The 26631-nt window shown below is 36.9% G+C and overlaps 1 protein-coding gene across 1 annotated transcript in view; it reads right to left on the bottom strand.

Annotated features, from left to right (window-relative positions):
* Positions 1-1946: 1946 nt before the first annotated feature.
* The window catches only part of TTC23 (tetratricopeptide repeat domain 23), an 86871-nt gene continuing 62186 nt past the window's right edge, over positions 1947-26631 (bottom strand). The window contains 4 exon segments of the mRNA XM_043980645.1: positions 1947-2635; positions 3639-3721; positions 13369-13518; positions 18349-18476. Coding sequence (XP_043836580.1) covers positions 2521-2635; positions 3639-3721; positions 13369-13518; positions 18349-18476 — 476 coding nt within the window. The 3' untranslated portion in view covers positions 1947-2520.

Consider the following 26631-nt stretch of genomic DNA (forward strand, 5'->3'; position numbering starts at 1 on the left):
AATGAATTTGTATGTTTTTGTTTTTCTCAGTATTGTTCAGTACTTGAAAGTAAAAGGGAGAAAATCTCAGTTGTTGAGTCTAAAATTGGTCTGATCTAAAAAGGTTTACAACCCTGACTTTTGGTCCAAAGAAAGAAGGGAAAAATAACACCAGTAGAATCTGCCTACTGGGAGAGGGCTGGGTTACATCTAAATACAGTTAATACACATTCTTTGTGAGAGGGAAAGGGTGGGCAAAGGCCCTATAGGGATTTCCTTGGGTTGGAAAAATCTCTATCTGAAGCTTTGTGTAGGCCATTTTATCGCCCCCCCCCTCCCCCCAGAGACAAAGAAGAGATGAGAAAAATAGAAACAAGCCTGGGAAAGAAGAGTAGAAGGGTGATCACATGAAAATGATATAGAATGATGGATAAGAAGGAGAAAAAACAGTGGGAGGATAAATCAGCTATTTGGGGAAGCATTCAAGCAGATGGATGGATGACAAGTAAACTGAAGAAGGGGTTCATGAGATTAAGGTTGTTGGGATGAACTCAGGTCTCCACTTAGGATTCTGATACTATAGAAAAAAAATGGAAAAGGAAGAAATTAGTGTATGGGTATATATTTCTTTAAAAGTCCATATTTGTAACCATGAGAATTCAGTATTGAACCAAGGTGAGAAAAAGATGTAGAGGGGGGAAAAATAAGCTATTAATGCAATTATACAAATAGGAATTTTAAGAAAAAGAATGAATTTGTGAGACCTCCAGTGCCTCCTTCTTGACTTTCATTCCACAAGGAGTTAAGACTAGAGAAATCAGATCTAGTATGGAATGGAACCAGGAAGCCCTTGAGTGGTGCAGGTCTATTCCAAGATTGGGCTAGGGAGGACTAGATCTCAAAACTCCAGACCCACCAGCGCTGACTCAATCTCTCTCTGGTCTTCTGAACCAAGACTGACAGCTGGAACTTTCATGGACATTCTGGACCCTCAAAGCAGGCTTCGAGAGCCTTTCTTGAAGACTTTCAGGTTTGTATCTATTTTACCTCTCTCCCTCACCAACCTTCTAGTCTCTCTTTCCCTTTCCTCTACACCCCTCAAAGTGATGTCAAAAGTTGGCTACTCTGGGTGAAGGGAGAAATAATGTAAAGTCCATATCAGAAGTTCATGAAAAATGAGTGGGCCTTCTGCTTCCACTGTCTCTCTTCTACTTGTACTTTCTTTTTCCAGGAAAGTTTCTCTTTTTTTTTTCCTTATCTCTAGGTGATAGGGTAAAGAATTCTATAGAATCTTCTCCTTACAACCAACTAAATTATTCTAGCATTGATTCTTTTCATCCTCATAGGAATTAGGGGAGAAAAACCACCTACCCACCAATGATTCTTCTTCATTTCTATCTGACTTCTACAATCTGGAAAACTAATGTTTCTACTATTAACTATTTGCTGTAGAAAGGAAAAAGGAAGATTTGCAAATTAAAATTGAGAATTTCTTCAGCCACCTTCAAGTGACAGGAAGCCTTCTGGGTGTCTAATTTCTGAGAATAAAGGCAAGGATTTCTCAAGGTATCTAGGTATCATATGCTTTAAGAAGCATATGAAATGCTAACTACTGCATATCTCCCCTAAAGTTACTAAGTGCTAAAGTCCCTAAACTGGTGTGCAGAGAGGAAGGAAAAGAACTATAGTGCTTTGTATTCCATTATCTTTAACGCTTCCTGCCTAGGAAAGGCTTCTGAGTCTGAGAGCACAGTGAGAAGGACACCACTGCAGAGCAGACTGGGGAGGCAGGGGAACCAATGTGGTTTGGGACCACATTAAAGACTTAAGTAGAAGTTCTAATGTATTACTTGAAAGCTGAGTCTTTTTCATTGGCACAAAAGCCTCTCCAGGTCCTCTAAATCAAACATGGTGTAAGTTTAAGGTAAGGCATTTATTAAAAGGAAAAACACACACGTGCACATTCCTACAGTGGTAGTTTTCAAGTTCTTTCTTTTTTTTATTAGCATTTCATTCTCAGTCACTGCTGCCTTCCTGTAAAAAAGCTTTTTAGTGGATTTTATTGTTCCAAACCCAACTCCAAACCTGTACAAGAAACTAATGTGTTCAATCAGATAAAGCACATAAATGGCTATAGCTTAAAGCTCAAAACATTTTATTTTATTACTTTGGCAGTTTTGAATGTTGAAAGGATTGGGTCGAAAGAATTTATCTCAGAAAAAACAAAAAACAAAAACTCTGAAGTGGTTCCAAATCTTTTATAAAAACATCAAGCTATCCTAAGATAGTCAATTGTAAAAACATGACCCCTGGGCAATTCACTACATCACTAGTTCCTGTCAGTACATGTTATAACAATGAGACTATTCTTAAAGCACTCTTGCTGTACAGTGCTATACACATAGTAGGCACTTAATAAATGGGCATTGTATTATATTGTACTAGTCACTCTTCTAGTTGGAGAGTGTGCACATGGCACCTATAACATAAACACTTGGTTGTATGGCCAAAATCAAATCACACTGGGGAAGGTAAGAAATATCAGTCATATATATTTGTCTTAGTCCCTCCCAATATAGTGTGTTGTGGAACAACAGCACAAAATGGTGGTCTTGGTTTATTAGATTGTTTCTGTCTTGCCGTACCCTCTGGAGTCCTGCAAAATAGAAGAGAGACTAGATAAGAAAGATTCTTCTCAAAATACAGTCTTTACTATTTACAAGATTTATTTAATACAATCTTTAATTACTGACTTTGCTTTTCTAGCATCTGGCAAAGCTATATTTAAGTAAGGTGATACAGGAGGAATGTAAATAAGCCAAGAATATGGCTAACTGGTATAAAACACAGTTATCTTTCTCATAATTTTCTTATCTTTCATATTGCCTCTAGCTTTTCTGAGATGATATCCAGTTATTGATTAGACTTTAAATGACTGGTTCTTGAATGAAGTGGTTGAGCAAAATTTTTTCAAGTTTTAGCGTGATCTCTCTGGGGCCTTACTGTTAGCATTTCTACTGCAGAAAAAGAACCTAAGACTTCATTTATTGTAATACCATGTTCTAGCTCTCTTGTCTCATTTATTTCTTTTGCAAGTGTTAATATTCTTTTAGTCTGATTACTCTTGGTGAAGTTGGGGCTAAGTTAATGGTTTGCCACTCACAGACAGAATCTGCTTCTTCATTCAGTGTTTAAGACAAAATTTGGACTGAAATCAGAGAGTAGATTGGGGCTGTTAAAGCTTCCTTAATACATCTCCAGAGCTCCCCAAGAAGAATAGCCTTGAGATCTAAAGAGAAGCTCAGAACATTCAAGAGTGCTCTCTGTTGAACTTGTTTTGTTTTATGGGAATGTTAATCTATGTTACTGACCTGAAGAAAGGAAAAGACTATAGTTTCCTTATGATGTCACTTAAAGCAAAGAGCTAAATTATTCCAATAAAATATGGACAAAAATGATACTTTGTCCCAGTGATTTCAAAAGACCTGATCCTGCACAACTTGTGGGTGGGTAAGTAACATAAGCTGAAGGAACTTTCCAAAACAGAAAGTTGTTCATTTCCACAGGACTTTTTATAACCTATCTTATCTGAAATTCTCAAATAGTTAATAGAATAGACAATGGTAAAAGAAGCAGCATAGAGGACAAATCAAACTCACTTTGATAATGAGTCAAGAGTCTGCTGGGTGGCTGTTGTCCTTTTGTCTTGAGATCCATATAACAGAGTCTGAATCTGAAGACACTGCAAAATAAACCATTTACCAAGTGAAATATGGAAATGTAACCAAAACAAATGTGTAGACATCTATCATTTCTCTTGAATGAAAGAATCTCTTCCATGTAGTCATATGATTTTCCTGGAGAAACAAAATTTCCTTCTGGAAATCTGGAAAACTCAGGAACCTGCTGGTTAAATCTGTGATCCTATTTATTGATCAGAATGGCTTATTCTTTTTCTTAAGGTTAGGCATTTGTTAATGAAAAAAACCTTTTTATTTTTAAAAAAGTATCTAATAAAAATTAAGATCAATGAACATCATTCTATATTCTCTTTCTATTCTTGTTAATGTACATTTGTGCCTACTTGTAATTGGTTTGCTGACTCAATCTTGTATTCTTTTTCCCCTTAACATTATTTAACTTATGATATCTAGCACTTATATAGCCTTTTAAGGTTTGCAAAGTGCTTTACACCTATTACTTAATATACACATATATACATATATATATATTTCAATGCAGAAATGAATAACTCTTCAGATATTTTTAAGGGTTTAAACATTAACAGCAATAGACAACATTGTTACTGACCATAGTAGCTGAATTTAAGTTTTATTGTTCTATCTAGCACTTATCTCATTTCAATTTAAATGAACACCCACAGGCTTTTAGCTTTTAAATTTAATTTTTTTAGACTTTTAAATTTATTATAAAACTCCCTTCTTTTTTTAATTGCCAAGAATAATATGTAACATGCATTATTTATATACTATAATAAAAGAATGTTAAATATATAAAATGAGGATAATAAAAGCATCTATTTCATTGGATTGTTGTGAGGATCAAATGAATTAACATATGTAAAGCACTTTGCAAACCTTAAAGTTCCATATAAATGTTATTATTGTTGTTATCTGGAAAATAAGAAATATAAAATATCATAAAGTCAAGCTCACTCATTTTGCAGATGAAGAAACTGAGGCCTAGAACCTGAAATGACTTTTCTAAACACTTTTAGAATTAGATGTTCATTGTTATATAGATAATTGAAACTTTTAGTAGTGTAAAGGTGAATTATGCATTTGTAGAATACCGAGCCTCTACTTTCTCCTTCCTGTTTCCTGCCTTAGCCACTTTAATATACCAGAATTTGAACACACAAAAGGTAAAATTTAAATTTTGGCAGCTTTACTTGAGAAAAAAAATGGTAAAAATAGGGTTAAAGTTAAGAGCTAAAACAATATTTGGGGACTAACCATAGATCTGGTTTATTTATCCTCTCTGTCAGCCACTTTCATATACTCAAGATAATTATACAGCAAGCTACTAAAATGTTGTGTCTTAATGGGCTCAAGCCTCTGGAAGTTTTGTGCAGTATCGATAAGACTCCAAGAATGCAGCTATTTTGTTTAAAGTTTATGTTTTGGGACAGAACAAATCTCATAAAAAAAGAGATTTTTAAAAACTTTAAAACGTTTTTGGATTCTCGTGCTATATTTGCAAAAAGACAGCCTTTGTCTATAGCTCAAGGATAGCTTTCATCTGGAAATGACCTTTTTTTTAAAGTTTGTGTCTGGTTGCTATTGTCCATGATGGAACAGAATGTTACAGTTTTGGAAATAGAAAAATTTTAGAAAATTATTTATTGTTTTAGGATAATAGAGAAGAGTCTCACATTTTGTTTTATCCAAAAATTTCACCCGAGATTTCTTTTTTTAGCAGCTGACACTTCCTACCAAAATAGACTTTATTTCCTTTCTCTTACAAAACAAGAAATACCTTCACTCAGCTTTAAAAGGTCAGGTTTAATTTTAAATATACACAGTCTTCTGTATTTACATATTTATGAGAGCCTCTGATGCAGTTCATTTTGAGAAGGGCTGATTTGGTGTTAATTCATTCACCTTAGCATTAAAATTTTGTTGACAAATGTTCAGATCAAATGCTATTTCCTGAAGCCTTTTCTGAACCCACCAGCTGAAAGCCATCCCCCAGTTATCCTGTATTAATTTATCTGTTTTATATACATTTATGTGTGTACATGTTGACTTCCCCCTCCCAAATGTCTGTGTATACATATATGTATACAAAGACATACATACACATATACATATACATATATAAGCTCTTCAAGGGAAAGCATTGTCTTGTTTTTGTCTCTGTATCTAGTACCTAGCCCAGTGTTTGGCTACATAATAGATGCTTAATAAATGCTTGCTGATTGAGTGATGCAAATACACAATGTATTTGTTCTATTTCACTTTACTTACAAAAATCTAAGGAAAGAAAACCCAAGTAGTCTCAAATGTTTCAGTCTTCATCATATACTTCCATAAAAAAATGATAAGGTTTTTGACAGTTTATTAAAATCATCATTAGCCTACCTCTTGATTCTTTGACACTTTTGGTGGCTGAAGCTGGTAACAGTTTTCTTAGTAGCTCTATTGCTCCAAGACCAAAAATTAGACAATTGGATTTACCATTCTGCAAAATACATGGAGCATCAAAAAGCCACACACATGCAATGTTCTCTAGATCTCTTGCCCAGGAAGAGAGATGCTGCTGCTAATGATCATTCTGTATCTTTGGCTAAAATCTAGCTCAAACAGTCTTTAAAGGATGCCAGATCAGAAACTGAAATAGATTGATAACATATAACCAAAGCTCATATTATAATTACTATGGTCAAGAATGTCACAATAAATAAAGAAGACAAGGTAGATACTCTTTCTATTAATCCAAGAGAATATGTTAGTTAAGGGTAGGGATTGTGTTTAATTTTATTTTGTCTTTGCTTACCAAAAGCTTAGCCTCATACCTGGCACACAGTAGGCACATTAATAAATGGCTGCTTAATGAAGGAATTAATATGAATGTAGCAGTTGTTTTTCACACCCAGTGTTTTCATCAATGATCTGACCAGGGAATGTTTTAAATGTCTATAGTGATATTAGCAAGAAATGCAAAGTAAATTGATTACAAAATGTTGTACTATCATAATTTCATTTCTCCTGGGTTTGAGTAAAATGTATTTCCATTTTACTTTAAAAACATAGACTGACTAAGGCAAAATGAGCAAAGACAACCCAAAATCTTGATGTTTGGAAGTTCCACAGTTCTAATAGCTTATATTCTCTTCTCTCCAAATCCTTCCTTACTAAGGATTCAAATGGCAACCCTTCTTTGGATTTAGCAACACAAAGCGAATTTCTCACTTTGGTTTGAAGTTGATATAGAATTGGAATGAAAAGAATCCAGATGGATTAAAAATATTGCTAAGGTTTTTTTTATATTTATCTGCTGTGAAATAAATGTGTCAAATCACTTATGTTTACTTTCTATGCCATAAAAATCAAGCATTTCAAAATTAAATTATTCACTAAGTATTTATTAAGTGACTGCTATACATAGTATGTGCTGGCGATACAAAGATAAGAGCAAAACTGTCTTTCCCTTAAGGAGCTTAGATTCTAATGGGAGAGACAACATATGTTTATATAGGTATATACAAAACACATTCAAAACAAAGTTACTGATGTGGGGAGAGGAAGGAAAGTACTAGAAGTTGGGGGATCCAATATAGGCCTTGGGTAGAAAGAGGTACTTTTGTACAGACTCTGAAGGAAACCAAGAATTCCAAGGAGTAGCAATGAGAGAGAGAATTCCAGGCATGGCAGAGTAGCTGGTACAAAGCCATGGAGAAGATGGAGTGTTGTATGTGAAGATAAGTAGATCAGCATAGTAAGACTGTAGAATGTGTGGAGGGAAATAATGTGTAATAAGGCTGGAAAGCCTCAATGAACCCAGATTGTGAAGACGTTAAATGAGAAATAGGAATAAATATTTGATTGTGGAAGTAATAGGGAGCCACTAGAATTTATTGAGTGTGTGTAGGGGATGGTGGTGAATAACATGATCAGATCTTTTAGGAAAATCAGTTTGGTGATTTTAGGAAGCATTTACAATAAGCCAAGAGAGAGGTGATAAGGGCCTATACTAGGATGGTGGCTATATGAGCAGAGAGAAGGTAATATATGTGAGAGGTATTGTGGAGGTAAAAAGTATAGGATTTAACAATTGACCCAATAAATGGAATAAGAGATCAAAGAGCCAAGGATAGATGACACTACATCTGTGAATCTGGGTGATCTCAAAGGATAATGGTAGCCTTAAGAGGACAGAGATTAGGGAGAAAGATAATGATTCCTGTTTTGCATATGCTGAGTCTGAGATGCTTATCCAGTTCCAAATGTCCATTAAGTAGTTCTTATGTAAACTTGAATCTCAGAAGAAAGACTAGGGTTGGATATATAGATCTGGTAATCTTCTGCATGGAGATGATAATTAAATCCATGGGAGTTATCAGGTCATCAAATGAAAGAATGAAGAAAGAAAAAGAAGGCCAAGGACAGAGCCTTGGGGTAGACCCACAGTTTGCAGGCATAACATGGATGATAATTCAATAAGGGAGTCTAAGAAGGAAGAGATAAGTAGGAGAACTAGGAGAAAGCAATGTTATGAAAACACAAGGTAAAAAACGTATCCAGGAAGACAGTGGTCAATAGTGTCAAATGCTGCAGAGGTAAAGAAAAATGAGGCCCGAGATAACTGATAACTTTGGAAAGAGTATTTTCAGTTTGGTGATGTGGTTGGGTTTAGAAGAGAATGAGGGGAGAGGAAGTAGATACAAGTGAGTACAAACAGTTTGAGAAAGGGAGGAAAGATATAGGACGATAGCTTAGCTAGCAGAAAGAGGGAGACTTGTGAGTTTTGTAGACAGAAGGGAAAGAACTAGTATATAGGGAGAGACTAGTAGAAGTATATGCTGGAGAAGAAAGGAGGGGAATGAATCAAAGGTACATGCAAAAGTTTAGCCTTGGTGAGAAAGGCCAACTTCTTCAAAGAGACTGAAGTAAAGGAGGATAATAGGGGATGATGTCAAGTGGTAGAGGAGGAGTTTATGACAAACGGCTTTGATTTTTGCAGGTTGGGGAAGGGAAATACTATGTAGTGCTATCAACCTCAAAGAGAAATGGATTGCAAAAAAAAAAAATAGAAATGGATCCCTGCAGGTCATATAGAATTAGAAAACCACAAACTAACATATATGCTATACTGTATTTATATTTTGTTAAATATTTCCCAATTTTATCTTAATCTGATCCCCAGATACACATCCACCTGCAGCCCTCTGGGAGTTTGACATCTCTGCTAGCATCTCTACTATGGGAGACTTAAGGAGGAAGAACAAATTATTAAAGGAAATTAATTTTGTTGCAAGAGGGATGAGTCATCTGAATGGAGATGAGGTAGAAGCAGGGGAAGCACTGGCGAGTTTTTAACCTGTGAATTATATAATACCACTACAATATGCAGTGGCCTGTTTGGCATGCTGTTGGGCAAATTATATTTTCCTTAACATCCATACCCTTATGTAGCCCATTGTTCTAGGTTTAGTTTTTGTTTTCCCTTCCCAAATGTATTTTCTTCCCTTTCTCTTATTGAACATCACTCTTTCTCCGATATTAGGATAACTTACTTAAGGATATGCTAAATATCTTTTTTGGGGGGGCAGGGGGCAGGGCAATGAGGGTTAAGTGACTTGCCCAGGGTCACACTGCTAGTAAGTGTCAAGTGTCTGAGGTGAGATTTGAACTCAGGTCCTCCTGAATCCAGGGCCGGTGCTTTATCCACTGCTACCTAGCTACCCTGCTAAATATCTTTTGATGAAGGTGATTCATTTATGATCTTAATGCTTACAGATGAACATAGATGTTCAAAGTTATTTCAGTATCTAAATCCCTAAAAATTCTAGATACCATCATAACCTGGACAATCTGTACAAAAGTACATTTCTGTTCCTGAGTGTACACTGATTACTTTTGTTTGTTTGTTTTGTTTTGCGGGGCAATGAGGGTTAAGTGACTTGCCCAGGGTCACACAGCTAGTAAGTGTCAAGTGTCTAAGGCCGTATTTGAACTCAGGTCCTCCTGAATCTAAGGCGGTGCTTTATCCACTGTGCCACCTAGCTGCCCCCACTGATTACTTTTGGACCCTCTAAGTAGTTGAGCCACCAAACAGGATAGGACAGAGGATAAGCATGAGGTAGAGGCAAGATCACTGGATGGGAACAGAGGAGACCTGGGCTTAAGTCTTTACTCTTCAACCTTGATGTGTGGCCTTCAGTCCTTAACATATCTGAGTCTAAATTTTGTCATCTATAAAACGAAGAGGTTAGATTTCATGACGTGTTTTTGCCTAGCAGACCTGTCTGTTGTTCTTGGTCAGGTTTGTTTATTTTTTTTCTAGTTATGCATAGAAGCACTTTATAAACAAATTATTTTGTACAGTAACATCTTGTTTGTGTGTCTAAACACAGTTACTAAATAGTTGCTCTCTGAGGTATTTCTCTTCCCTTTGGTAGGTGGGAGTCAAATATGATGGGACTATCATTTATATACTCATGGCTATAGATTCTGTAGCCATGAGTAGAAAAGTTGTCAACCTAGGTTTCTATATATTTGAAAAAAATTTACATCAGATGTGTTTAGACCATCAGAGGCTTTGGGTAAGTTTTACCTAAATGAGTACAGAATTAGTGATATACCAAAGAAATAGTGAGATTTGAAGGAATATAAATGCTAAGGGAATTATATCTAAAATGTGGCTGCAGAGCTAATCAAACAGGTTGGGAGATATGAATTCTAGATTTTAGACATGTTCTCTATGTGAACACAGAAGAGTTTACTATATAAATAATTTCTCCTTGTTCTGTTTATAAGACTAGGTGCAGTAGGCTTTGAGTTTATTGAAGGAAACTATAAAATAATAATTTTATTGTATGGTGAATTTTTTCAGTATTTGAGTTTACTTTAATGAGGCAATGGGCAAAATCCAAATAAACTTACAATTTTGGAGAATTAAGAACAATTAATTTCACAATAGATTTCAGCAGAGAGAGGATAGAAAGACCCAGTGTGCTATGGACCATGGGGACACAAAGAGTTGGACACAACTAAACAACAAAAATTTCACAACTAATGTTGATGTTTCCACAATATCAGTTGTGTTCAACACCTTTCTTTAGTAGCCACTATAAAACTACTTATGAATTCTTTTTGAATGTTGTTACCTACCTTGAAATGCTAGCAATTATACTTGTTTTTTAAAATTTTGTTTTGTTTTGTTTTTGGTGAGGCAAGTGGGGTTAAGTGACTTGTCCAGGGTCACACAGCTAGTAAGTGTTAAGTATCTGAGACCGTATTTGAACTCAGGTCCTCCTGAGTCTAGGGCCAGTGCCACCTGTGCTGCCACAATTATACTTGCTTTAAGGAGAAAAAACAGGGTTTTATGATGGAAAAATGTTTTGATTTTGAGCATTTAAATTCCCTTTGGAGGCCAACAGAATCCTTGTATTTTCATTACAGGCAGATAAATGATCCAGTGTGCTATATAGTCATTTAATCCTACCTTCTGCTTTGCTTCCTTAGTCTGTTTTTCATATCCTTAATAACCATGCTTTAGACCATTCACCATAAGAATACATCTGGAAAAGCCACAATTAAGTGGATTCCAGGCTACTAGCTGGAAACTTAGGAATTACAGCTGCTGTTGTGATACAAATAGCAGAAAATCCACACTTAGCTGGTAACTTTAAGAGCTGCTGGCTTCACACAACCCAAATGCTAAATATGGCATTTGAAAAAGTTCCCATTTAGCAGCAGATGTAACAGAGCCTGCTTTTGGTAATCACTTGTGTCCTGCATGTTCACTGATGAGCCAGCCACTGGCCTTAGATTAAGTAAAATAATGTACACATATATGTATATATGTGTGTGTATACACATACATGCACACAATACACAAAACATAAATACATGTTTCAGTGTCTTTGTCTTTAATTTTGTCAGACTGCTAAATAAGCTTATGTCTTTCTTACCTTCACAATGTTGAAGATGTATTTGAAGTTTATAATTAATAGAATTTTAATGTATAAATTAAAGAAATAAAAAGTTGCCTTTTTTCATTTGTGCCAAGGCTCATTAAATCCAAGAGTTATTTACAACTGAACTGATCTTTAGTTTCTAGAAACCAGTAATGGATGTGAATCATATGACTCTTCCCCTTAGCCTCTGTCTGCCCTTTAAGACTGGATCTCACATGGAGGCAGTGAGGGTGGTACAATTGAAAAGGCATGAGACCTGGAATCAGAGGATTTAGGTTCAAATGCCACCTATGATGCAGCATGATTTGTGCCAAGTCATTTAACTTCACTGGGCCTTAATTTCCCCATCTGAAAAAATGTGTGTGTGTGTGTGGGGGGGTATGAGTGGGGAAGGGGATGTGATGGTCAGACTTTGAAGCCTTAAAGTTGTTTTTTTTTTTGGGTGGGACAATGAGGATTAAGTGACTTGCCCAGGGTCACACAGCTAGTAAGTGTCAAGTGTCTGAGGTTGCATTTGAACTCAGGTCCTCCTGAATCCAGGGCCGGTGCTTTATCCACTGCACCACCTAGCTGCCTCTGCCTTAAAGGTCTTTTATCCTATATATTTATCCTTGAATTCTTCCTGATACCTAAGAATAGCTGTCATATACTCCATTACCCCTCTCCAACTTCATTCCTGATTCGTGAAGACAGATTTATTCACAGACAGAAAATTGGCAATGGTAGGTAGCTTAGGGTCAGTAGGTTATAAGCAGGGACTTATAATGGCTACAATCCTTAGCTTTCCTTGTCCTTTTGGATTTTTAGGTTATCAGGAGCGACTTAAACAATAGTGCACTACCCAGAGGCTGGCAACAGCCCCTTGAAATCAAAAGGACCAAGCAACCTCACTACAAACTTTATAATGCTGTGCTTAGGTCTAGGGGCCACATTTTATTTGAATTATTTTGATACATTTTAATTTTACATTAACTTCAATTCTCAATATTTTCTTCCCTGTATTCCCACACAGAGTTAATACTTATACCTATAATCTGGCTTTTGCATATGCCTAGATCTAAGGGCACCTAAAATGGAGGCACCCATGTGGGAGACAGCAGAGACTTGCTTCTGAGATTAGTCAGAACAGACTGTGCCTTTGCTACCAACAGACAGGGATAGTCTCCCTCTCTCTCCTGCAGCATAGGAGGTATGGGCGAGTGAAGGTCCCATTTATCCATAGCATGGGCACCATGTTCTGAGCTGGGTGGGAGAAGGGCTACATTTTAAACTGCCCTCCTCCCCCCACTTTAGGCCCTGTAGCCTGAGGGCCTAGTATTTTGGTCTGTTTTGTTGGCATTTTTCAGTTCTAGGTGCAGCCTGAGATGCCATAAATTCCAACACATCCCTTTTGGTGCTAGAGTTAGCTCTTTTACTCTTGTTAGGTATTAGTAAGCACATCCTTTCTTGGGCTCCATGTTTTACATATTTTCATAACTAATTAGAAGGTACTCCAAGAATAAAATTCAGTTAAAAATGAAATTTGCAGAACTCCAAGCTAATAAGTAGATATCATATATTGGTTTTTTCAGATCAAAGGTGATATCAGCTTACCAAATTAAGCTTTTCCATAGCCCTAAGCTCCACCCTCCACTTCTCACCCCACCCCCTCATTTTCCCCTACCCCCAACAAATGTTGAGGGAGGAGTTACCAGGCATTTGCCTTGACTTATTATTAGGCTTACCTTCTTAAATTTCCTGTATGCCATGTTCTGGTCTCCATGTGCCAGATCTGCTTCTCCAAGGAGACAGTAAGTCCCTGCCACTTCAGGACTGACATCCCCAAATGTTGCTACTTTGGCATCTAGGGATTCCTTTAGTATTTGAGCTGCTCTCTATAAAAGAAATAAAAAGCTACTTCATTGGAAAGGTTCAGAAGTTGATGAAGTGCATTGACTGTTATGAATATTATGTAAGTGAGGTTTATTTTTACTCTTTGGAAGAATGAAGTTTTGTCAAGTACCTTATAATATTCTTTGTCTAAACAAGAAATAGGAATGCACAGCTACACTGAAAAAATGTGAGTATATGATCTAGGACTGTTGGATGACATATTTCTAAAGAGAATAGAAACTCACACATTTTGCTTTCTCATTTGGTCATTTGTTTTGAGTAGTGAAATAATTTAATATTTTTAATTGAAGGATCTTCTTCCCTTCACATATGAAAAAACAACCCTAAGCTATCTTTCTAATTTGGGTACTTTTACAAAATCTAGGATACATTCCAGAGTTTTTTTCCATAAATAATTTCAGATACTAAAAGTAAAAACAGAAACATGACATGACATTTTATTTGGTCTATTTTATTAGAATGCTTTGATTCCAACAATGGAATAAAAAAAAACTAGAACTGGTCAGAAAATAATGAAATGTCTTCCTAGCTATATAGTCGTTCACTCAAAAATGCTAGGAAAAACATCCTGTCCAAAACATTTGAATCTCATATACTAAATATTGGAACTCTATTAAAAGGTCTGTTCAATTGAAGATTAAGTATGAATTGCACAAACTGGCTATGGAATATTTTCAAATATCCATATGTGACACTTTCATGTTACATATATGTATATATACAGATACATCTATATGTATAGATACATTTGTGTATATAAGAGACAATATAGATACTTAGTCTCAGAGTCAGAAAGACTTGAGCTTCAAGCCCCACCTCTGTCATATACTAGCTATGAGACTGTTAACCTCTCAATGCTTCAAGATACTCTTGAAGACTAAGTTGTAGAGCAGATGTAGAGCAGATGGGAGATCTGAATTGGTACAGGTCTAGTCCTATACACACACATTTATTTCAGATGAGTTGCATGTGTTCAGAAATATAGGTAGAATTTTTTCTTAGACTTGCTGTGTGATTTCAATTGTGTAAGAAGCTTTAGATAAAGAACTTTTTTTTTTTGGTGAGGCAATTGGGGTTAAGTGACTTGCCCAGGGTCACACAGCTAGTAAGTGTTAAGTGTCTGAGGCCAGATTTGAACCCAGGTACTCCTGACCCCAGGACTGGTGCTCTATCCACTGCACCACCTAGCTGCCCCGATAAAGAACTTCTTCAAAGGGAAATCAGCCTTTTTGCTGTACTTTAAAGCCTGAAAGAGTACTTATGGGCACTAAGAGTTGACTGTAACTTGTCCAGAGGTGAGACTTGAAACCTGGTCTTTCTGACTCAGAGGCCAGCTGTCTATCCACCATGAAACAGATTAGTAAAAGGGGCTTTACTGAAGAGATTAAAAGGCCTGCTGATGTATATATGTACACATATGTACAATGATAAAACAAATCATTTAATGCTCTTACTAATATGAGAAACTTCTGCTAAACAGAATAAAATAACCCCTTAAGAAAAGTAAATTATGCTTGGCTTCATTTTTTTAAATTGTTCTTAGATTTGTCAGCTATTTTGCTTGCCTGATGCTGTGTCACACATTTTGGAAATGAATGGAACTTCAGGGAAAGAGTAGAGTCTGCAAGTGTTTCCAAAGGAAATGACTAACCAGTTGTATATGGCCAATGAAGGGAACAGAGTTTAGGAGTCCTATTTTCAAATGACTTACATACTTAGCTTCTGAGTCACACAAAATTGAAAAAAAAAAGAATTAATAAAAAACTTTTTAAATTGACTAAGGTCAAGGCACTTGGTGAAGAATGACTTGACAAGTGCCTTGCATTTGCTGTTCATCATTTATTCTCAAAGAGGACCATAACATCATGAGACTGATGTCTTGACTTGCACGTGAATTGAACTTTTGAGGCAGAGCTGAGCAGTCATTAGCCTCACTCCCTCCTCCAGAATCATCAGAGTCCACTAACAAGACAAAAATCAAGATGACTGTTGATGGCCCTGTACCTTCCACTTAGTCAAGAATACCAAGAAGCATAAAATAGCCTATGCCCTTAAAGGGCTTACAATCTCACTGGGTGGGTGAGACAAGAAAAGTAATTTATTTTAAGTAATTTGCAACAAAAGAGCAGTATATCTGAAGTCATGATTAGCTGCCAAAATGAGGTAGGGTTTTGTGTTGTTGTTGTTGTTGTTTTTTTTTTGGTGGGGCAATGAGGGTTAAGTGACTTGCCCAGGGTCACACAGCTAGTAAGTGTCAAGTGTCTGAGGTGGGGTTTGAACTCAGGTCCTTCTGAATTCAGGGCCAGTGCTTTATCTACTGCCACTTAGCTGCCCCCCTGCCAAATGAGTTTTACACACAACAAGTGCTTCAGGAGTTTGGAGTAAACTAGAATCATAATTAGGGTGGGGCTTCTTGGAAGGTATAGAAAGATCTGACAGCACTTACTCTGCAGCACAGACAGACATGAGTTTAATACCCAGTTGTCAAGAATAATTAGTTAAAATAGGAAACTAGCAGATGCCCTATTTCTATAAGCCAATCCCCAGCCTTGCTGTACTTGAACCTGTACTACAGGGCAGGGCACCCCCACCTGCTTCTTCTAGGTGTTTTAGGGTCATTTTTACCTTCTCCTTCCCACCTTTCCATACTCAGCTGAATTTGTCACTGATGACAAAATTCCTAGTTATGGCTTTATAGGAAGGAAAAATGACTTTATGTTGGGCTGATCACAGAGTATTTCACAAAGGAGGTGAGATCGTGCTGAGTCTTTAAAGATATAGATAGAGAGAAGTGGACAGGGAATTCTAGATGGACATGGCCAATAAGTAAAGCAGTTTGAGTTAAGGAAAGAATTCATGTAGGGAAGTTGTGGGAGGAAAATCTGGAAAAGTAGGTTGGGATTAGATTGTAGAGAGCGTTAAATGTAAGGCTAAGGGAATTGGTCTTATCCTATAGCCAGCAGGGTGTTAGTCAAAGATTTTGAGCAAGAGAATGACACAATGAAATTCAAAATTCAAAATCTTATAATAGTGATTATGTATAGATGAAATATTTTAAACCTTTTACTTGCAGGATGATTCTGAAATGTAAAGGATAAAATGTTTCAAACAGTTTATCTACGGAATTATCTTTGTAAAGAATTAATTGTTATTTGAGGTTTTTATGCCTCAGCTCGCACTGGCCTGGGGCTCCGCAAACCATCCACTGGCTGTAGCCGTTGCCAGGGCTCTGGCACCTCACGTCATCGCCACTCGCTGACACCTATATGGGCCTGGCAAAATTATAATGATTGGAAGCCTAGTGAGGGCAGTCATGTGACTGTCAGAGTGGCCATCCCAATGGCTGAGGCTGTGTGGGGAGTTTCTAGGTTTGGGGGAGGAGAATTGGGCATTCGAGGTGGAAGCTGGAAAGCGACAGGTATTCTGCTGCATATTTTCAGCTGATTCCTGGGCAGTGGTATTTTTTTCAGGTATTATAATTTCCCTTTCCCCATTTTATTTCCTTTCCCTTGATCCTACTGATCCTGTTTGTGTTTTTTTTTTTTTTAAGTTCGTTCTTGTTACAATAAATCTTGTTCTGTTTTGAGGGAGGCTGCCGGTCTCCTTCCTTGCCCCAGTATTGCCGCGAGCCGCTTAGCTAGCACTCCCCAATTAAAAAATTGGTCCCCACAGTTTTAATATATATTAGCATATGGGGGTGGCTGGGTGGCTCAGTGGATAGAGCGCCGGCCCTGGATTCAGGAGTTCCTGAGTTCAGATCCGGCCTCAGACACTTGACACTTACTAGCTGTGTGACCCTGGGCAAGTCACTTAACCCCATTGCCCTGTAAAAACAAATAAATAAATAAATATTAGCATATGTAGTAAAATTTTAGGCCACAAACTATTAAAAAGGATGAGCTATCAGCTCACCATAGAATAGCCATGGGCCATCAAAGATTCTGTTCTAGAGGCTGATCAAAGCGGCACATGTGTACTCTGGTTAGATTTCAGGATTCAGGGATCAGTATAGACTGCTAAGCCTGACCACCGCAGCAGGACCACTTTTCCACTCATGTGATGAAGACCAATGGCATAGATAATCCAAAAGAGCAGACCATCCAAAAGCATTTATATTTTACTTTGGAATGAATCTGGGGACAGAAGTTTTATTTTACTCGCTATACTTTACTTGTTCTTCAAGTAATACAATACTGTATGGACAATACTATATAAAAATGAGCTCTTCTTTTCCAAATGTGCATGCATGCACACACAGACACAGATATTTTAGGGTATAGATGATTCAAAAAGTAGACAAAGTGGCAAAGGAAGACAGGTTGGTAATAAAAATTTGTCACAGAAAAGCTAGACTTGTTTTGATTTTAAAATAAAAATGTGGATTTCTGGAAGTTGTTAAGTTTTAGGGATGATGGTCAAATAGTTTCACATACATATTCATAACTAACAAAGACAAATTCCGACTGTTTGATACATTTTCACATGCCATGACAAAGCGCAATCCTGTAGTTGGTTGGTAAGTCAGTGAATCAGAACTTCTACTCTCTTGTGGTTTCAGATGAATGCAGTTCCCTCTACTGTCCTAAACAATGCCACATACCAACTACAATTACAGCTTGAACCATAGAGTCAAGAGAGATTCCATTATTAGTTTACTCAACAATGTCTCAAATATTTTTAGACTGCTGTTCTTATGGATACTGCTAACCATTCTGAAACAGTCCTCTGAAGATTAAGTTGATTCCCCATTGTAAATATCAGCATTTAGAGCATTTGAATGGAAATGTTAGTCCTATTCCAAAATGTCTTACCTTTAGCTTACCAGTAGTACGAAGAAAATGGCAAAATTCATCTTGAATTGCAAAAAATTTGTCATTGGCTATTCCTCTGGCTTTCTTAAGTATAGTCATACTCTCTTGAAAATATTGCTCTGCCACATCTACAAAAAAAAGTCATTAAAAAAAAAAGAATACTGCCTCCAGATTTGGAAGAAAAAGAAAAATGATAGAATAAGATGTTTTTGGTAATGATGATCTATCTGAAAATTAGTAAACAAGCTCACTGATTAAATGAATGATATGGAAAGACATAATAATAATAGCTAACATTTATATAGTGACTTGATGGTTTGCAAATCATTTTAGAATCACATTTTAATAGTATTTTTCTAGTTTTCAAAGACCATTCTTATATATCATCTCACTTGATCCTTACAATAACCATATGAAGTTGGCAGTACAGGTATTATTATTCCTACTTTAATACATAATAAAAAACTGCATATCAAAGAATCTGAGAGATTAAGAGAATTGCCTCATGATTACAAAGCTAATATGTCAAACTGGCTTTCCTAGACCTTCATACATCTTAATTTTCCCCTTAAGATGGCATATATATATATATATATATACACACACACACACATATATACATATACATATATATATAACAATTTGTACAAGAGAAACAAAAATCCTCCAGACAATATATATATATATTTATATATATGCACACACATTATATATCACACACGTGTGTGTGTGTGTATATATATATATATACATACATACATACACATATAAATACATACATACACACATACCTATCTAGATCTTGTAAGAAAATAATGGGCTTTTTGCTGATGCCCAAAAGCCCCAGATTGATTTGGACTGATTAGATTGACTGAGAGTGATTGACTTCACTGATTAACTCACTTAAAGTTAATTCAATTGAAGCCACACTTGCCTGACTCTGAAGAGGGTATTGTTCTCAGCTCACCTCAACATGAGATCACCCTTAAGTCCAGTGAACCAATGGATTTGGGTGATGATAGCCAATTATCTTGAAGCAGTGTTTAAAGACTACCTATTCTGGGGATGCAGGAAGAGCTTCCTCTCTCAGTTGGTCTTTTGGACAACCTCTTGGTGGAGGACTTGGGAGAACAGACTGAAGGACAGGCTGAACTCTTATCTCTCCTCTAGAGTAGATAGGTTTCTTAACTTTCTGAACTCCACGTGTTATCTCTTTATTCTTTCTTCTAATAAATGCTTAATGCCCAAAAACTGGTGCTAAAGCTTCTAATTTATAAGTAAACCGTAGATAGTTTTCACTACACTTGGGATAAGAATAAGGCAACTACACATTTAGTTTTACTTGTCACAATCTATATATCCAGACAAGGCACACACATATAATACTGGAGATGCACACACACACACACACATACACACACACACACACACACATACAGTATAGATATACATATATCCAGACAGGATGCACACACATACATACATGCATACATACACATAAATACATACATACATAAAATACTGGATAGTCATTAGGATCTGATCATACAATACTGATGCATTGCTGATGTCAGCAATCCAAGAGCCTGCTTATTTTTAATGAAGCCTAACTTGTCTGAATGCATAATTATGTTATTAATCATTACTTCTGATGACCTAACTTATCCAAACATAGCTTAGAATGTGGAAGGAAGCCAACAAGTCCTCTGGACAGCCAAAATGAGTATATAAAGTTCATACACTAAAGATCAAGCAATTTGCTTATAGGAGAAATACTCAGAATTCACTGCCTATTTATTTTTCTTTTAGATACAGTGCTAAAGTTTTCCTTATATTAGATGCAATAATTTAGTATTTTTCACACTATTAATTGCCATATATCACCTACAACTATAGTTTGAGCCAGAGTCAAGAGAGATCCCATTATTAGTTTACCCATCAATGTCTCATATGTTTTCAGACTACTGTTCTTAGGAATACTTTCTAGCCATTTTGATTAGATATAGTAATTTAGAATTGGTAAGGAAGACAGCTAGAGGCAGCAGGAACACTAATAGCAGCAAAAAGTGACAGCTGATAGAGGGATGAGACAGAAAAAGAACTATAAAACAGATAAAAGAACTCAAAAAGCATCACAGCCTAGAGCTATATAGTATAGGGGTAAACATCTCAATAAACCCTAAGAACATCACTATATTGATTTTCACCAAAATGGTTTTTTTATAGTTTTCAAAATTGATATTCATGATGATAACAATAAGGCTTCAAGAATGTTAAATTTGGGGCAGCTGGGTGGCGCAGTGGATAAAGCACTGGCCCTGGATTCAGGAGGTCCTGAGTTCAAATCCAGCCGCAGACACTTGACACTTACTAGCTATGTGACCTTGGGCAAGTCTCTTAACCCTCACTGCCCCAGAAAAAAAAAAGAAAAAATAATATGTTAAATTCTATTTTCTTCCCTGTTTAAGAAGGCAGGGAAGTACATAACACATCTTTGAAATATTTCTATCCAAAAAAGTTAAAATAAAAATAAAATTTTGGTATTTGAAGGGAGAACTTTCATTTGAGCTTGTTCCTGATTTTTTTTTAAGGCTCACAGAAGAAGGATTAGCTGGGGGAGAAGGGAAGATAAATTAAAACTAATAATTCTTCACTCCATGACGCTAGTACTAATACTGCATTTTTCCTTCCAATCTAACTTCTAGATTGTAGGAATTATAACTGCCCATGAAAGCCTTAGGAGCTTATGTTGTAGCCAGATTATATGAGAAACCAGCAGGTGCAGTTCTTAAATATTACTCAACTCTGTCTTTTATGGGAGTAAAACTTACAATTTGAAAAGAGCAGAGTCTATAAACTATAAAAAAATTCTTTTAAAAAAGTTAAGTATGGGGGGCAGCTAGGTGGTGCAGTGGATAAAGCACCGGCCCTGGATTCAGGAGGACCTGAGTTCAAATCCGGCCTCATACGCTTGCCACTTACTAGCTGTATGACCCTGGGCAAGTCACTTAACCCCCATTGCCCCGCAAAACAAACAAACAAACAAAAGTTAAGTATGGGGTAGCTAGGTGGTGCAGTGGATAAAGCACTGGCCCTGGATTCAGGAGTACCTGAGTTCAAATCCAGCCTCAGACACTTGACACTTACTAGCTGTGTGACACTGGGCTAACTTGCCCTTAACTCCCATTGACCCGCCAAAAAAAAAAAAAAAAAAGAGCAAAGAAAAAGTTAAGTATAAACTAGGAAATCATCAATAAATATAAGCATTTCCATATAAAAGGTCAAAAATAAAGATTATATATGAAACTGTAAATGTATAACTTGTTTTAAAACATGTATAAACATATATAAGTATATATATATATACACTATGTACTACTATGTTAATTTATATATATAAATATATATAAAAACATAGTACCAACATCACCCTGTCTGTGTCCTCTTTAGACTTCCTTTTCAACTCTTTTATGTTAGCTAAAAAATGTTTTACTGGGGCGGCTAGGTGGCGCAGTGGATAAGCACCGGCCCTGGATTCAGGAGTACCTGAGTTCAAATCCGGCCTCAAACACTTGACACTTACTAGCTGTGTGACCCTGGGCAAGTCACTTAATCCCCATTGCCCTGCCAAAAAAAACAAAAACAAAAACAAAAAATGTTTTACTGATGTTCTTTCTTTTTTGCACTACTATCACTAGTTCTTCTGTATCCTCCTAATTCTGCTCCCTCAATAAAAGCCCTCCACATTGTGGTGTAGTGGAAAGGGCATTGGACTTGAAGTCAGCAAGGCTTGGGTTCAAATTATATTTTATCCACATACTGTGTGATTCTGGACAAGTCACTTAACCTTTCTGTATCTCAGCTTTCCCATCTATTGAATGAGGGAACTGGACTCAATGGTTCCCAAGGACCTTTCCATATCTAAATCTATGATCCTATAGTTCATATAATAAACAAAACAAATTTGTGTTGCACTGATTGTGTGTTGAAAATGTATGCCTCATTCTATACCCATAGTCCCTTAACTCTCTACAAAGAGGTGGGAGAAATGTTTCACCATAAGTCTTCTGGAGTTGTGATTAATCATTGATAAGAGTTCTAGTTGTTTTCCTTTATAATGTTGTGGTCATTAGTTCTGGTTCTGTTGATCTCACTCAGCATCTGTTCATAAAAAGTTTTCCCAGGTTTCTCTGACTCCATTCCTTTTCATCATTTCTTATGGCAAAATAATATTCTATTACATTAATATACCATGATTTTTTTGTTTATTCCCCTGATGACGGATACCTACTTTATTTTTAGTTCTTTGCTAAAACAAAAAGTGTTGTTAATATTTTTGTATATATAGACCTCTGTCTGACTTTTTTGGAGGATAAAACTAGCAATGTTATTATTGGATAACAAAGAGTATGCAGTTTAGAGACTTTGGGAGTATAGTTTTAAATAACTATCATTTCTATACTGTGTGGTAGAGTATAAAGAACATTGGGATTAGAACTAGAAGACCTGGGTCTGAGTCTTGGTTCTGTTTGACTATGGAAAAAAATCACTTAACCCATTTCATCCTCAGTTCCTCAATCTATCATACTTCTACTGCTTGCCTAATGGAAACTAAATTGTGAGTTATCATCATCACTTGTTTACAACAGTGACATCTGTAATCCTTTAGCCACAGAAAATTATTACACATACTTTTATGTATGCCATTTTGGATGTGTAGTAACAGTTTTCCACAGGGAAGATAAGCATGGCTCCCCTTTCACTGACAGAATTTGTTCCACAAAACTAAGTGCACTCTAGGCCACGAGTGGCCAAAAAAACCTTTGAACTTCTTATACATGGTGTCTAAGATAGTATATTCCCAACCTTAAAAAGCTGATCTTGAATCATCAGCAATTTGATATGGTACCTCTGCAGAAGGTTAGATCATTTTCTAAAATATAGGATAGTGAATCAGTCTGTAAATCTGAAATTAGCATCCACAAGGACACAGGTGCTTGACTTGCCTCCCAGTGTCATCAGCCTTTCCATGTTTTCATTCCAACAACATTTATAGCTAGTAGGTATTGAGGAAAAGTAATTGCATGGAAAGTCTGTGTAGTTCTTTTTTCCCCCTTTTTCTACGTAGTTATTTTCAAGTGAAGTGAACTGAAGCTTGCAATGGAAGTTAAAGTTAAGCAAACAGGTTTTTTCTTATTCTAGTTTTGTATGTGTGTGGGTGGTCAAAGGAATATCAAAGAAAGAACAGATGAAGTGATGAAGTAATAAGACAAAACCATTCAACTCCTATTTTATTTGTTTTCTTTATTAAGAAGAATGATCTTGGGGCAGCTAGATGGCGCAGTGGTTAAAGCGCTGGCCCTGGATTCAGGAGTACCTGAGTTCAAATCCAGCCTCAGACACTTAACACTTACTAGCTGTGTGACCCTAGGCAAGTCACTTAACCCCCATTGCCCTGCAAAAAAAAGAAAAAAGAAAAAAAGAAGAAAGATCTTGATGCAGGAAAGGATAGAACAAAAAAGATATAAATGGAATTGACCATGAATTGGGAATGAGGGATAACAGAGAGCCCCAAAGCTTCATTCATTCATATCTACAACATATTTTTTTTTTAAACTGAGAAGAAAGAATGCAGAGCATAGTGGGGAGACTCTCTATGGATAATTTATGGAAAGAGAGCAGGGAGAAATTGCAAAGGATGAGAAAGCACAGATTAGGGAGTAATATGTGCCTCAAATGGGCAGCTAGATGGTGTAGTGGATAGAGCACCAGGCCTGGAGTCAGGAAGACCTAAGTTCAGTTCCAGCCTCAGACACTTACTAGGTATGTGATCCCTGGGCAAGTCACTTAACCCTGATTGCCTTGGCTTTCCTCATCTGTAAAATGAACTGGAGAAGAAATGGCAAACACTCCAGTATATTTGCTAAGAAAACCCCAAATGGGGTCATAAAGAGTCAGAAACAATTGAAACAACTGAACAGCAACAACATGTGCCCCAAACAAGTAAGATTATAAATCCATAAAAGTATATGCAAATAAGTAGATGGTAAGAGGGCATTAAGCCATCTTCACACTGTGCTAAGACCTACAGATACAAAGACAAAAGGAAAAGAGAGTCCCTGCTCTCAAGGAGCTTATAACCTAGTGGGGGAAGATAACACACAAAAAGAAGCTGAAAAGCAGGTTGCAGGGGATGGGGGTGAAGGGTATATAAATGGAGGGGGATGGTGGAAAAGTCAGCGAAGTCCCAAAGTAGTGCAGCCAGGTGAAAAATGAAATGTTCTGAACTGAGTTTCCTCCTTAAATGGAGGCTTTGAAGTTAATAGCTCCATCCTCCTATTAGGAGGTGGTTGATAAAGTAGAATAACCAGGCTGTTTTGAGGTTTAGGTGAACTATATCCCCGAGTACTGAAATATTTTATAACCATGACTGCAGAACTATTATATTTGTGATTATTAAAAAGTCATTTTTTAAAAAAGGCCTGGAAATAGGCAACAATGGAAGAAAATTGGTTCTTTAAACTATGGGCCTATGAGCTCAATTTCAATTTATGGCAATCCTAAAAGGCATTATTAAAGGGATCATTTATGAGAGCTTAGACAGGGAAGAGGTAGGTGGATGGATGGATGGATGAATGAATCAAACAGCACTCATTTACCATGGTGCCAGGCACTCTGATAAGCACTGGGGATAAAAGTACAAATGTTAGACTCCCTGCCATCAAAGAGCTTACATTTTAATAAGGAAAGAAAGCACTCACAGTCCCTGTTACTACTCTGATTAATAAGTCCTTCCATGGACTCTACTCACCAAATATGCTGGAGTGGGCAGTGGATTGTCATACCCCTTCCAGAAGCTATGGCATCATTGATTTAATTACTATTCTCAAAGCAAGAAGTGGAAAGTGGGCCAGTGTGGGGGAGGGATTGGGAGTGGATTATACATGGGCGTGGGGCAGGGTACATGGCAAGATGTCCAGGGTAAAAGTCAGTGCCCATGCCCATGTTTCCCCCAACCTCAAAAAAACATTCACTTAAAGCACCGGCCCTGGATTCAGGAGGACCCGAATTCAAATCCGGCCTCAGACACTTGACACTTCCTAGCTGTGTGACTCTGGGCAAGTCACTTAACCCTTATTGCCCTGCAAAAACAAACAAACAAACAAACAAACAAACAAACAAAAACATTCACTTGGTCCTTCCATCCTTGCTGATTTTCATTCCATATCTTTTATGTCCTTTTCAGCAAAATTCCTTGAGAAGGCTATCTATAATAGGTACCTCCACTTCCTTAATTCTCACTCTCTTTGCAATTCTACAATCCAGTTTCTGACCTAATCATTCCAATAAAACTGTTCTCTCCAAAGTTATGAATGATCTCTTAATTGCCAAATCCAATGTCCTTTTCTCAATCTTCATCTTTCTTAATCTCTCTATAGCCTTTGATACTGTCATTCACTTACTTCTCCTTGATAATTTTCTCTATAGATTTTCAGGATACTTCTCTTTCCTAGTTCTTCTCCTACCTCTCAGACTGTTTCTTCTTAGTCTCCTTTGCTGAATCCTCATCCAGGTCATTCCCTCTAATAGTAGGTATCCTAAGGGGCTTTGCCCTGGACCCTCTTCTTTTATACTATTTCACTTAGTGATCTCATCAGTTACCAAGAAATTATCATTTCTATGCAGATGATTCTCAAATGTATTTATCTGGGCCTAATCTCTTTGCTGACCTCTAGTTTCTTATCTCTATGTATCTATGTGGAATCCTGAAATGGATGTGGTCATCTTAAACTAGAGGAACTCATTCCCCATTCCCCACCCCTTTCTAAACTTCCTTATTACTATGGAGTATACTACTATCCTCTTAATAACCCAAGACTCCCAATGTATTTGTTGTTAGTTTTTTTGTTTGTTTGCTTGTTTTTGTTTTGTTTTTTGGTGAAGCAATTGGGGTTAAGTGACTTGCCCAGGGTCACACAGCTAGTAAGTGTTAAGTGTCTGAGGCCATATTTGAACTCAGGTCCTCCTGACTCTAGGGCCCATGCTCTATCCACTGCACCACCTAGCTGCCCCCGCTCCCAATGTATTTGCTGTCCTCTTCCTCACTGTCATATCTAATCTCTTGCCAAGGCCTGCCAATTTCACCTTTGTAACATCTCTTAAATATGCCCCCTTCTGTCATCTGGCACTGCCACCACTCTGGTGCAGGTCCTCATCACCTCATGCCTGGACTATTGCAATAGCTGCTGGTGGATCTGTCTTCTACAAGTCTCTCCTGACTTG

The sequence above is a fragment of the Dromiciops gliroides genome, chromosome 2 (assembly GCF_019393635.1).
Source record: "Dromiciops gliroides isolate mDroGli1 chromosome 2, mDroGli1.pri, whole genome shotgun sequence".
Classification (NCBI taxonomy): domain Eukaryota; kingdom Metazoa; phylum Chordata; class Mammalia; order Microbiotheria; family Microbiotheriidae; genus Dromiciops; species Dromiciops gliroides.